The 13,299-nt window shown below is 42.6% G+C and overlaps 1 protein-coding gene across 3 annotated transcripts in view; it reads left to right on the forward strand.

Annotated features, from left to right (window-relative positions):
* The window catches only part of Nsf (N-ethylmaleimide sensitive factor, vesicle fusing ATPase), a 594,435-nt gene that overhangs the window by 560,122 nt on the left and 21,014 nt on the right, over positions 1–13,299 (forward strand). For all 3 annotated transcript variants that reach the window (XM_050120418.1, XM_050120417.1, XM_050120419.1), the window contains exons 16-17: positions 7,786–7,852; positions 9,399–9,478. In XM_050120418.1, coding sequence (XP_049976375.1) covers positions 7,786–7,852; positions 9,399–9,478 — 147 coding nt within the window. The remainder of the gene's footprint in view (positions 1–7,785; positions 7,853–9,398; positions 9,479–13,299) is intronic.

The raw sequence follows: 13,299 nt of genomic DNA on the forward strand, positions 1-13,299 counted from the left end.
CCCACATTTTTGTTAGATTTTTCTTAGGTTGATTAACATCATGTGACTAAATACTTGGGTTTTGATTCAACTAGACCTGAATTTGAATCCCATCTCTGCCACACTTACTAAGGTCTCTGTCACCTTTAGTAAATTATTTTCTCTAAAAGCCTTTGAGCCTTTGTCTTTTCATGTATGAAGGTGATGCTTCTTTGCAGCATGCTAGCACATACCTCAGTCCCAGCACTCAGTAGGCCAAGGCAGTAGGATTGCCACCTAGAGGCAGCGTGAGAATTAAACGAGATAGTGAATCATGTAAAGTAACATGCTGTTCCTCGCACAGAATATGTACCTAATAAGTATGGTGGTCAATTTTACCTATTATTGTACAGGTTTCTGCTTATTACTTTAGGATGAATCTTCAGGATTTGGACTGCTAATATTCATTGATATTTTTAATATAAAGTTTTATTTTTTCAGAATATAATAAAATTACACAATTTCCTCCTTCTCTTTCCTCCCTCCAACCTCTCCCAGGCACCCCCTTGCCCATTCTCAAATTCATGGCTTCTTTTTCTGTAATTGTTGTTACGCATGTGTGTATACATACATATTCCTAAATATATAAATACAACTTGCTCAGTTCATATAATATTACTTGTCTGTATGTGTTCAGGGCTGACCATTTGTTACTGGGTAACCAGTTGGTGTGCTTCCCAGGGAAGACTATTAATCTCAGCACTCCTTAGTGCCTGGAGTCCCTGTGAGCTTTCCTCCTTCCATGGTGTTAGCATATATATCTGTTGGTGTCCCCCTTGGTCAGGTCATGTTTAGGCAGCCTTGTTGATGAGATTTGATGGGTTTGGTTTCTTGCATTTCTAGGAGACATATTGTCATAGCAAAAGAAAAAAATCTTAGTATTTGTGAAGATTTTTACATGTATTGCTATCAAACCTTTTATATAAAGATAATACTGGTTTTACATGGCCCATTCCTCCAGAAAGTTGTGCTAATTTATATTTGAATAAAATATGAAAAGAATGAGTTTCTTTGGATTTTTGCCCTAGTTTAATGTTATTAAAATTTTCTTTTCCAATTAGCTAGGTTTTTAAATTTAAGTGAAATGGTGGACGTCTAGTTCTTTCTTTAGCTACATTTTAATGGCTCTGGTAGAGTACCTGTTTAGCATATATGCAAGGTCTGGCGCTCCTTCTGTGTGTGTGTGTGTGTGTGTGTGTGTGTGTGTTTTCAAATGTTCTGTAATTATAATAGTGTATAAGCGCAGAGATAACACAATGTGTTAATTTTGTTAAGTAGGAATGGTCTAAGTTAGTTTTTTCAACATTTTTGTTATCATTTTATTTCTTGGACCAGTGGCAGGTAGTTTATATAAAGAAAGACGGCCATGATTACACTATTGCTTTTTCCTCCAAAATAATGGTGCAAGAATACATGAAAATAGTTTGTTCTCAATTCATTTAAAATTTATCTTTTCCTTCTGTTTCTTTCTTCACTAATCCTTTCTGCGTGGTTAAACCCCACACTGGCAAGGTCTTTCTGAAGCACTGTCCTCTCCGGGTGGGGAGGGGTGCAGTACGCTCATTCAGATATTTGAGATATTGGCAGATATTTCTCCTTTCCCCTATTTTATGTTTGCTTCCCAAACTTTATTTTGTTCTAAAATTTTAATTCTTTTACCCATTTTTGCATCTATACTGTAAAAATTTATTTTGCTGGCTGTTAATGACATTAAATGACGGGGACAGAGCAATAGAATTTGATTTCAATTAATTACCTAATCATGGTGCTTCTGAGTACACACTTAGTACGGAGACAAACCAGACAAGCCAGACATTACTAAAATTGTTAAACAAAATTCAATAAAAAAACATTGGCAATTTATAGAACTTCTATTAATAGCATGCTTATTCTTATTTTCAAAGGTTTGGAAATTAGCGGAAGAAATCTTCCTTCCCACTAGCTTTTCGAAATAATCTTCTGTGAATATCCTACTGTGAGCCCTCTGCAAACTGCAGTCTGCACAGACAGTCATGGTGCCTAATCCTCCTCCTTTCAGGCTTTAGTCGGTACAAAGCAAAGCTGGAAACTGGATCTTCTGACAGCAGTTACTAAGCAACAGAATTTGGATGTTTTGGGTTGACATCCTAATATATCATGGAGCCGATTCAGTGAAGTTTGAGCATGCAGGAGTTGAGCGGTGTGGGTGCTCCAGCCCTGGTGGACATCCCTTTTGGGTGAACACCCCGTCTTTTGCCGCGCCTGTAAAGGAGGAGCAGAGCTCCGAGACCACATGGCTTTTAGACGGTGAAGCACACCCTCTGTGTGGATCATCATAGTAAAAAATGTAAGACTTTTTCTTGAAAAGCAGGGAGAACAAATGAGGGATTTTAAGGTCAATCCAAGAAGCTTTAGTGCTTTGCCAGAACTTGAGGTCCACTTCCTGCACAGCCTGTTTGCTTGGTCTGCTCCCAAATTATTTTTAGAGACCAGAGATTATTACTGATAGTGGCAGTTTAAATTTGCTCATTTACGTTTTTATATGCTACCAACTATGATTAGCATATGTTTTCCACTAATTGCTGACAGATTTACTGCATTAGGGATTTTCAAGCCACGGGATTCCTCCTGTCACTGGATTTCTGCTAACTAGGTTGAGCTACTTCACGCCAGCTTCTCCAGAATTGGAGTGAACCCTCCCAGGCTCCAAAAGAGAGAGCTTAGCCTCACTTCCTTAAGAGCGCTAAAGAGGTTAGAGAAAGTGAAGGCTAGAGCTCCTTAGAGCACTCTTTGCTGTGGCTTGTGACTCTGAAAGGCCGGGATTAACATGGAGCTAATAATGCTGGCGTCCTCCCTGGAGCGTTCATGTCAGACCAGAGAAGCAGCTGCTGCCCCGCCCCTCCTCACAGGTGGCTCTAGCTAGTCTGAAGAGTCCAAGGCTGAGTGAGCTCTGCCTTGAACACTTGCCGTGCCCTGCCCCCTCCCCAGCCTGCCCCTGTCCCTGCTCCTCCGTGCTTACACAGTGTGCTGAGAGGAGCCCCGGTTGTCTCTTCTGACCCTTAGGTCTGTGGACTCTCTGCCTTTACAAGGAAGGGAGGTGGTTCAGCATGTTTAACAGTGCCCGGCTCCTCGGGGTCCACAGCTGGGAGCAGACTCTGGGAATCTGTTTCCTAGAGATTATCTCCATCCTTCAGGGCAAATCTCACCATTTCCACACAAACCCAGAGGGTTCTTCCTTCCACTCCTTCTTCGGTCCTTCCTTTTCCCTCCCTCCAGGCCTTCCTCAGGCTTCCTGCCTGATTCACTTGGCCCCCATCTGTCTGCCTGTCTGTCTATCTATCTAATTATCTCTCTCCATAGTTGCTGACAGTTCTCCTGCGCTACGGGACACTCCTCGATGACTCGAGAATGATCGCACATCCCTTAGATTAATCTTGTTGGAGTCTGTGAGGTGCGGCTCCTCGCTGTAGCTTCAGCCCACCTGGCTGCTGCAGGCTTGTGACATTTGATCTAGAGCAGGCACCATGCACCTGCTGTGTGCTGCTACTGATGGCATGCTGTGACGGCATTCTAACTGGGGCAGTTTGCATGATCTTGTTGGGTTTTTTTTCCCCTGTATCTTTTCTTCCAATATCTCACCTCCTTATGAATTGATTTACATAAAATTATGGTAGAACTTTCCAGCTCAGTATGTAAATATCTCATTAGATTTAGGCTGGCAGCTAATCTCCTGTGTTTGCCCGTCAAGGTTGAGTCTTGTCTTAGTGAGCACTGTGCTGGGGCCCGGGCCAGGAAGCAGTTTCTGAGAAGACTACACATAAGTCAGGGATCCAGGGGAAGAGGGAAGACCTCATGTTAGACAGGTGACCAGATAAAGAGAAGCCTGTGTGTGTAGGGAGTGAAAGGGGTGTGTGTGCACATTCAAATCAGAGCAGAGGAGTCTGGGTTGGCTAGTCAAGTCAACCGGTCTTGGCGTGGCCTTGTCATGGTGAGAACATTGTTTGCAGAGAGACTCCTCTCTCTGTAGCATTGACCACACTGAGAGCTGTTTGTCTTTTAAAATAAAAGTACAAAACACTTTATATTAAATGAATACCATTGGTATTTTTCTTCTAAAATTCCAGGTAGCCTGTGTAATGAACTGTGAAGTTCCTTAGTTGTTTCCACTACATGACACGAAACAATCTGTTTACATACATACACACATACATACATACATACACACATACATACATGCACACATACATACATACACACATACATACACACATACATACACATATACATACACACATACATACATATATATACACACATACATACACACATACATACATACATACATACATACATACATACATACATACATTTCTCTTTTTTTAGAGGGCCCTGTGTAACCACAGCTAGCCTCAGACTTTCTTCTGCAGCTGAGACTGGCCCAGATCTGAGCTTGCTGCCTCCACCTCCCAGGTGCTAGAATTGCAGGTGGGCACCATCACACACCCAAATATGTCCCAATTTTGCTACTAAAAGTTTGAGATGTAATTTACACATTGCACCGAAAAAGGAGAAAACCCGATTCGGGGGCGTGGACTTAAAACAGCCAGCCAGGCCCGGATGCCCCAGGCTTCCGTCACTCTAACCTATGACTTCCTAGCTTGAGAGGCAGATGATATCCCTGCCCCGAAACCTTTAGTGGAGCTCTGAAAGGTGTTCCGCAAAGCGTTATTTTTACTGATTCCCTACGTTTACGCAGTATGACAGTGGTTTTAATGCCAGTGCAAACTTCAGAGCAGGAAAGAACCACTGCTCTCAGGCCTTCCCCTGGTCTTGAACTCTCTAACTCAAAGCAGAAAGTAGCCATCAGGAAACTGAGCAGCTCTTTGTCCCATCCCTTCTCCCTCTTTTTGAGCTAGGGTGGGGCGGGCCTGCTGAGTAGTCCTCTCCTTCCTGTCCAGATGTGTTCAACATCCATTCCCAAACTGATGCTTTGCCTCCTGCTCCTCCTTCATCGCCACCCTCACTCTTCCCTAGGTTGGTCCTCTCCGCCCCTGACGGCTACATAATCTACTCACTTCTCCATGCATCGACTTCCAGCCACCACTTCTCTCCTGACGCTCCACCGTCTCAGACTCTAACTCTCTTCTTGCTTTTCTGTACAGCAGCCTGGAAAATGGTTCTAAAATGTAGAACGGACATCTCAGCTCATCGTTTAAAACTCTAGAGTGGCTTTTTTTTTATCTTTATAGTTTTTTTTATTTATTAAAGATTTCTGTCTCTTCCCTACCGCTGCTTCGCCTTTCCCTCCCCCTCCCCCAATCAAGTCCCCTTCCCTCGTCAGCCCAAAGAGCAATCAGGGTTCCCTGCCCTGTGGGAAGTCCAAGGACCACCCAGCTCCATCCAGGTCTAGTAAGGTGAGCATCCAAACTGCCTAGGCTCCCACAAAGCCAATACATGCAGTAGGATCAAAAACCCATTGCCATTGTTCTTGAGTTCTCAGTAGTCCTCATTGTCCACTATGTTCAGCTAGACCGGTTTTAACCCAGGCTTTTTCAGACCCAGGCCAGCTGGCCTTGGTGAGTTCCCGATAGCCCATCCCCATTGTCTCAGTGTGTGGGTGCACCCCTCGCGGTCCTGAGTTCCTTGCTTGTGCTCTCTCTCCTTCTGCTCCTGATTTGGACCTTGAGATTTCTGTCCGGTGCTCCAATGTGGGTCTCTGTCTCCTTTCATCGCCTGATGAAGGTTAATATTCAGGAGGATGCCTATATGTTTTTCTTTGGGTTCTCCTTCCTATTTAGCTTCTCTAAATAAGTAGAGTAGCTTTTTAAAAGAAATGCCTTTACAATAAATTTTTAGTTTACTGAATATTTTGGGATCTTCTCGGTCAGGCTGGGTGGTGGCAGCGCACGTCTATAATCCCAGCACTTGGGAGGCAGATGCAGGTGGATCTCTTGATTTCAAATCCAGCCTGGTCTACAGAGTGAGTTCCAGGACAACCAGGCTACATAGTGAGACCCTGGTTTTTTTTGTTTGTTTGTTTGGTTTTGTTTTTTTTTTAAATAATTTATTTTTATTTTATGTGCATTGATGTTTTGCCTGCTTGTATGTCTGTGTGAGGGTGTTAGGTCCCCTGGAACTGGAGCTACAGACAGCTGTGAGCTGCCATGTGGGTGCTGGGAATTGAACCCTGGTCCTCTGGAAGAACAGTCAGTAATTTTAACCACTGAGCCATCTCTCCAGTCCTCCTTGTTTGGTTTTGTTATGGGTGCTGTGTATCCAGTTTTTTTGTCAGCTCCTCTTCTGCTTCCCCCCTCCCCCATCTCTCTGCCCACATTGGTGTCTGCACATCTTTCTTTTATCAGCTAAACTCCGGCTGATTGCACAGCCTCCCCGAATGTCTTCTCTCTGGACCCTGACATGCAGTGTACTCATGTGCGCTCCTCCTTATTTAGATTTTGGCTTCAATGGCTTTTTTTTTTTTAATTTGGGAAACCATCCTTGATCCTTGTCCCCTACATTCCTATGTAGCTTGGGATACCTTCAGTTCTGCAATAGCCTGGAGCACCCCCAACTCTACAGGTTGGAGAGTACCCCTTCCAGGTAGTCCGGGTGGATGGGCTGGTCTTTGTTTCCTAGAGGCTCGGCTTCTCTGAGAGCCCTCGTTGCAGCTTGGCTTGCCTGAGAGCGACCCACAGCCCACTTTCTGTTTGCACAGTTTGGGGAAGGAGGGTCCTAGCAAATCTGGCAAGCTTCAGGGACTTTCTGAGCCGGATTGAGTTGTCACTTTCTTTCTTAAGAGCTTTCCCTACAGAATTGTTTCCATCTGGAAGGAAACAGCAACCCAAGAGTGACAGAGGGTAAAGGGCATGGACCAAAAGAACGAATCTCTACTAGAGGGGCTGATCTGACTGAATATATGGAGATGAAAACTATGTTTGTGTTTATACCACGGAAGAGGTCACAAGGAACTGAGTTAAGACGGTGACTGTGGAAATTCCATGGTAGCCTTTCTTAACTATTAAGGACCATCTATCTATGTGCAGGTTATTTTAGTATGAAAACATGTTGTTATTATTATTAGATTTATTACTTTATTTCTATACTTAATTCTAAAACTTCTATGGCTTAAGGATACCATCCAGGTAATATTGTTCTAGCTAAAGCATTATGTGGTGGGGCTGGGCAGGTTTTGCCACTGTGGTTCACCAAGGTTGTGCATCAACCAGAGAGATTAGGCTGGACGCAGAGATTACTTTGTATTTGTGACCCTGGTGGGTGGCACCGAGCACCATTTACAGTGTCTAGAAGAGACCTGTCACCATTCACAAGAGGCCATGGGCACTGACCTTCAACTTATACATCAACAGATTCTTTTGTCTGATTAGAAACAGAACATGCCAGCTCACTTTAATTTACTGACTGTGTTTGACCGCCATCCGACTTTGTTGTCCTGATCCAGTTGTTTAACTGCTTTCCGTTTCCCCACAAGTACTTTTTACGTTCTGAGGTCATGTACTCTATCAGTGCATTGTGTAGTATAGGCAATTAGTGTTACACTGCTTTGTTGAGGTGTTGTTCAAGAATCAATCAAGTTTACCTGGGCATCGTCATCGTGCGCATTTTTAATCCCAGCATTCAGGAGGCAGAGGCAGGTGAATCTCTGAGTTCAAGGTCAGCCTCATGCAGATAGTAAGACCCTGTGTCAAAAAAATGAAAAAAAAAATGAACCAAGACTAATCTCCTTATTGTGGAGGACAATGATGTCATAGATGGTTTTCTTTCTTCCAGATCTTTGATGATGCATACAAATCTCAGCTCAGTTGTGTGGTCGTGGATGACATTGAAAGACTGCTTGGTGAGTTGTAACTTTGGCTATAGTGCTCTGACACATGAACTGCAATCTTAAAATTACAGGAGAAGAGTATTTGCGTGGGAACTTGTAGACGATGAGACCATAGAAATACCTTGTTCTCCAGGGGCTATCGTAGTGTCTCTTATGTGAAATCATGATGAGAGGCCTCATTTTCTACAGTAAATGAGCAATGTAGGGCAGTAAATGTGGGGATTCTGGGGGGCTGGAGAGATGGCTCAATGGTTAAGAGCACTGACTGCTCTTCCAGAGGAAGAGCACACACATGACAGCTCACAACTGTCTCTAACTTCAGTTCTAGGGGTACCCTCAAACAGACATGCAGGCAAAACACCAAGCACATAAAATAATAAAAATAAAGTTTAAAAAATGTTGCAATTCTGGAAATGAAAGGTGCTCTACAGTAATTTTACAAAGGACCAAGCACCTCTTAGGTTCAAGTGCGGTGGATACAATGATCCTTGCACTCAACTCAGAAGTCACCTGGTAAATGTCGGCCAAGTTTTGTCAGTTTTACATTTCGTTCATAGGAAATTGAGTCAGTCTGGTGTGTGTCATTATAACAGTAGATCAGAACAGGACAAACATTTGGAGACCTAATGAACCCTGGGGAAAGCCCCCAGCATTATTTCCTTAAGGACTTTGAGCCATGTTCACAGCTCTGTGCAAACCCCTTTATCTGAACACACTGAAGGCGTGTGGTCACAGCAACACACTGTGGAGGAATATGCGCCCTTTGAGTATATTTCCACATGTATAAATAGTTACTTTTGTTCAAGTACTACTGCTGTACTAGAATTGCTATTGCTCTAGAGGGATCTCAGAGGAAAACAATACTACCTAACCTGTATGATAAAATGTAGGGTAAACTAGGGGATGCCTATATCCTGGGTGTTCAGAGAACACTGGGTTGCACAGGACGAAGCCTGCAGGGCTTCAAGCACAGGACTAGAGTCGCATGCAGAGGAAGCTGGGGACGTGACATTCGTGCTAAAGTTCCCCAGATAGAAAGTTCCCTAATCACCTGCTCTGCATTTTCTGAAGGCCAGTCTGGATGTTTCTCCATCCCTGCAGTTGTGCTACCATTTCTTTCTGTGTTGTTTTCAGTTTCACCCTTTTCTGCTCCTGGGCTCAGTACTGCTGAGCCACGTCCCAGCCTGTTTGTACCTATTGTTTCTGTCAGACTTTGTCGTCAGTGTGATACGTGTAAGCTACTGTGATGGTTTCCAGTCGTTTCTTAGAAGTATTGGTAAATACGCCTGGATACTCTCTGCTTTGGGAAAAAAATAGTCCCTGAAGACCAGGAAATATGTTTATGTGAATCAAAGGATAGTTAGAAGCTTTTTTAAAATGTGCAGATAAGTTCTTATGTGCTGTTTGAAGAATGTCGATTATTAAGGGTGTTCTTTTCATGGCATAGCTGCCTGCCTCTTACCACAGCTGATGTTTGGTCTCGATGCAGGCAGATCTGCGAGTTTGTACATGTGCCCCAAGATCTCAATCCTGAGCCACAGCCGTGTTTCTCTTTCAGATTACGTCCCCATTGGCCCCCGGTTCTCCAACCTGGTGCTGCAGGCTCTTCTTGTGTTACTGAAGAAAGCGCCTCCTCAGGTAAATCAGTAATAATAAGGAACATTCTTACAGACTCTCCCGTGAAGTTTATACAGTGGTACACTCAAATATGCAGGTTATCACATACATAAAATTCTGTTGTTGAAGGGTTCCAGAAGGGTCATCTGATCTAGCCTTCTGTCTAAAGGTAAATTGTTTTCCTAACAGATTTTTTTCCTTTTTCCTTTTCTGCAAACACCAAGATCTGCAGTTGCAGTTAGGATTAGATCTTTTTTTTTTTTTTTTTAATTCCCCAGCATATTCCACATCCTTAACCCCATCACCACCAGAGGGAGATTATGATACAAATATAGAAGGAATTAAATACGTGTTCCTATCTGTTTCATTTAGCATTTCACGGTTTTCCTGAGGATTTGTATTTGAGAGTTACACACGAGTTCACTAAGCCGGCAGGTTTGCTATTGAGGTTTCGGCTGGTAAGATGACACGAAGAGGTTTCTCATGTGTGCCGCGCTGCTCTTAAGGAGCAGAGCTGGGATCACCGTTTGCTTGGTTGCATCTTCATGGATATTGCTGCTGGAGTCATTGACTTTGAACCCTTAACAAATGCAGAAGCATCCTGTGAGCACTGGTTAAATGCACTCCTTATGTCGAGGGTCCCAGGGTAAGCTTGGCTGTGTCACAAGACATTCTTAGGTTGAGTCTGTGTGGTAGAACATTGAAGAAATGCCAATCAAAGGGAGGCACAAGAGGGTGAGCAACTCTTTGAAAACATCTTAGTGTTTTCATGTATGAGAGTCTCATGAGCTATGAGGAGAGAGACGATAAACTTAGTTTGCCACTCTAATATGTAACCTAAGAGTTAAACTACACCTGCATATTTCACACATACAGGCTGATCTTGATTTTTCTCGGTTTTTAGTGTTTCCTAAACATTTTATGAAATCATGAAAGATGCATAACATCCTTGAAATTTTGCAATAGATGCAACATGCAAGGATCTTCTTTTTCCTGTGCTAGGTCAAACCTAGGACTTCATGTATGTTAGGCAGGTTCCCTACCACTATCAATAGTTTTGCTTTGATTTTGAAATGGGGTTCTCACTGTGCTGCCTAGACTCCCTCAAATTCCTGGATTTGAGTCAGTCTCCTGCCTCATCCTATGAAGTCTTTCCTATGTTAAGGCTGCTATTAAGAGAAGTGAGTATATTTTTGGCTTCTCTTGATTCCTTCTGTTTTTAAATTAAGTAAATAAATATGTCTAAAACAAAATAAACAATTTCTACATACTCATACACAATTTATTTTTATGAAGCTAGCATATTTAAAATTTTTAGAATGGAAGATATTTTCAGGCATTTAAATATATTATAATATGCAAATTTTTGTTTGAAAAGAATTTATGCAAAAGTTCACTTAGGAGAAGAATGAATAGCTTTCCAGTGTTATTTTCAAATTTCCCCTTAACCTGGTCACGTGCTCTCCACATGAGTCTAAATAAAGGTGCATTTCCCCGAAAGCTCTTTATATCCAAAATAGATATACATAGAAAATACTAACAAATGACATGTTTTAAAGTATCTTTTCATTGTATTTATAATTGGGGTTCCAAGCCATAGGCCCTGTGCAGGTCAAAGGACAGCCTTGAGGGGCCGGGTCTCTCCATTCACCTTTATGTGGGTTCCAAGGATTGAACCTGGGTTTTTAGGCTTCCTCAAAAGCACATTTACCCCCAAGACATTGTGCTACATTTTGATTAGAGACTAAATAATAACTGGTTCTATTTCTTAAAATAATTTTAAGACTCTTAAGGGAAGGAAAAGTTTCTTATGCTTCTAAGTCTCCCAGCACACATGCCCACACACATCCCCCCCATAGTTTATCCTGCAAACACATTGAATACATATTTATCTGTAGAGATAGGAGTGGCGGGGCTGCGTCCCCGGCACCCGGCCGCCCGCATGGCTAGCTTATGCCTGAAATAATTACATGGAAACTGTATTCTTTTAAACACTGCCTGGCCCGTTATCTGTAGCCTCTTACTGGCTAGCTCTTACATATTAATCTAACCCATTTCTAATAATCTGTGTAGCCCACGAGCTGGCTTACCAGAGAAGATCTTAACCTGCATCTGTCTGGAGTGGGAGAATCATGGCGACTCCCTGACTCAGCTTCTTTTTCCCAGCATCCTGTTCTGTTTTCTCCGCCTACCTAAGGGTTGGCCTATCAAATGGGCCTAGGCAGTTTCTTTATTAGTAAGAAATCACTCCCATATCATTTATCACTGTGTGCATCTTCTCATGCTGATGGTCTTAGGTAAAAACAAGATATGTGTAGTGTAAAAACATTTTAAAGGTTCAGGGGCCAGCAAAAGGGCTCAGCAGATAGAGGTGCTTGCCATGCAAGCCTGAGGACCTGAGTTCAATTCCCCAAACCCATGAAAAGGTAAAAGGAGAAAACTGACTCCACAAAGGTGTCCTCTGACCTCCCATCTGTACCATGGCGCATGCTCTCCCCCATCACACACACACACACACACACACACACACACACACACAAATTGTTTTTAAGTTTTTTATGTGAAATTCAAGTGACCAGTTAATACTGAGTAGTCCCTGATGAATTTTCTTGTTCATCAGGGACTGTAAATCAAGACCAACATAGTGAAGTACTTTATATTTTGAATTATAGGTGTCTATGACCCAAAAGTTGGATAGAAATAAGTGTTGGTAAAGAGTTAGAAACTGTTAATAAAAATGTTAAAATCGTGTTGCCTTTGGGAAAGCTTAGCAGTGCCTCTAAAGGCTCAGCCTGAGGTCAGGAGGTGCCTGACCTTATAGACTCCACCCACAACAAGGAAAACGCACACTTGCTCCAAAGCTTGTTCACCAACGTTCATAGCAGGGTTATTTATAGAAACCAAAAGGAAAACAATGTGAATCTAAGTGGAATAAAATATAGTACAGCCATGAAGTGGAATCTTATTCAGCAATGCAAATGCGCTCAGAACATGCTTCAACATAAACGGACCTTGAAAATGTGCCAAGTGGGAAAAGACAATCACAAAATACCACATACTATGATTCCATCTTTTTTTAATCTTTAGATCTATCCATTTTATTTTATATGGTCTGAGTGTTTTGGCTATATGTATATCTGTGCACTCTATATGTGACTAGTGTCCTCAGAGACCAGAAGAGGGCATCAGATATCCTGGAACTGGAGTTACAGATGGTTGTGAGCCATCATATGGGTGCTGAGACTCAAACCCAGGTCCTCAGCAAGGACAGCAGTGCTCTAAACTGAGCCACCTCTCCAGCCCCACTAGGATTCCGTTTCTGTGAGTGGTCTACAATTGGCAGTTCTGTAGAGACAGAAGGTCCATTTTCAGCGGTTGCCAGGTCAGGGAGGGCTGGATTGTGAGAATAAGAGGCAGGTAACAGCTAATGAGTATAGGATTTCTTTTTGGAAAGATGAAAATATTCTGAGATCAAGCGTGGTGAAAGCTGCCCATATCTGTGAACAGACTGAAAACTGTTGAGCTACACACTTTAAACTAATGGACTGTGTGCTTTGCAAATTATATCTCAATAAAGGTGTCACATTTTTAAAATGCAGTTTCTCAAGCCATGTAAATGATGAAAGGAGAAGTATATAGAAGGTTAAAAGTAAAGGGCGAGTCACCAGGGTAAGTGGAGAAATCCCAGCTTGGGAGCAGTCTTACACCCAGCAATTGGATCATTAAAAGGGCTCTGGAATGAATTTCTCTAAGAAGTGAAGATGTATGTAAGAAGTAAGAAACCTGGTTACCTTAGTTACAGGGAATGGCAGGGATTCTCTTTTAAGGGAACACTGGCCTGT

This window comes from Alexandromys fortis, unplaced genomic scaffold (genome assembly GCF_014885135.2).
Source record: "Alexandromys fortis isolate MF-2015 unplaced genomic scaffold, M_Fortis_MF-2015_v1.1 scaffold_174, whole genome shotgun sequence".
In the NCBI taxonomy this organism is placed as follows: domain Eukaryota; kingdom Metazoa; phylum Chordata; class Mammalia; order Rodentia; family Cricetidae; genus Alexandromys; species Alexandromys fortis.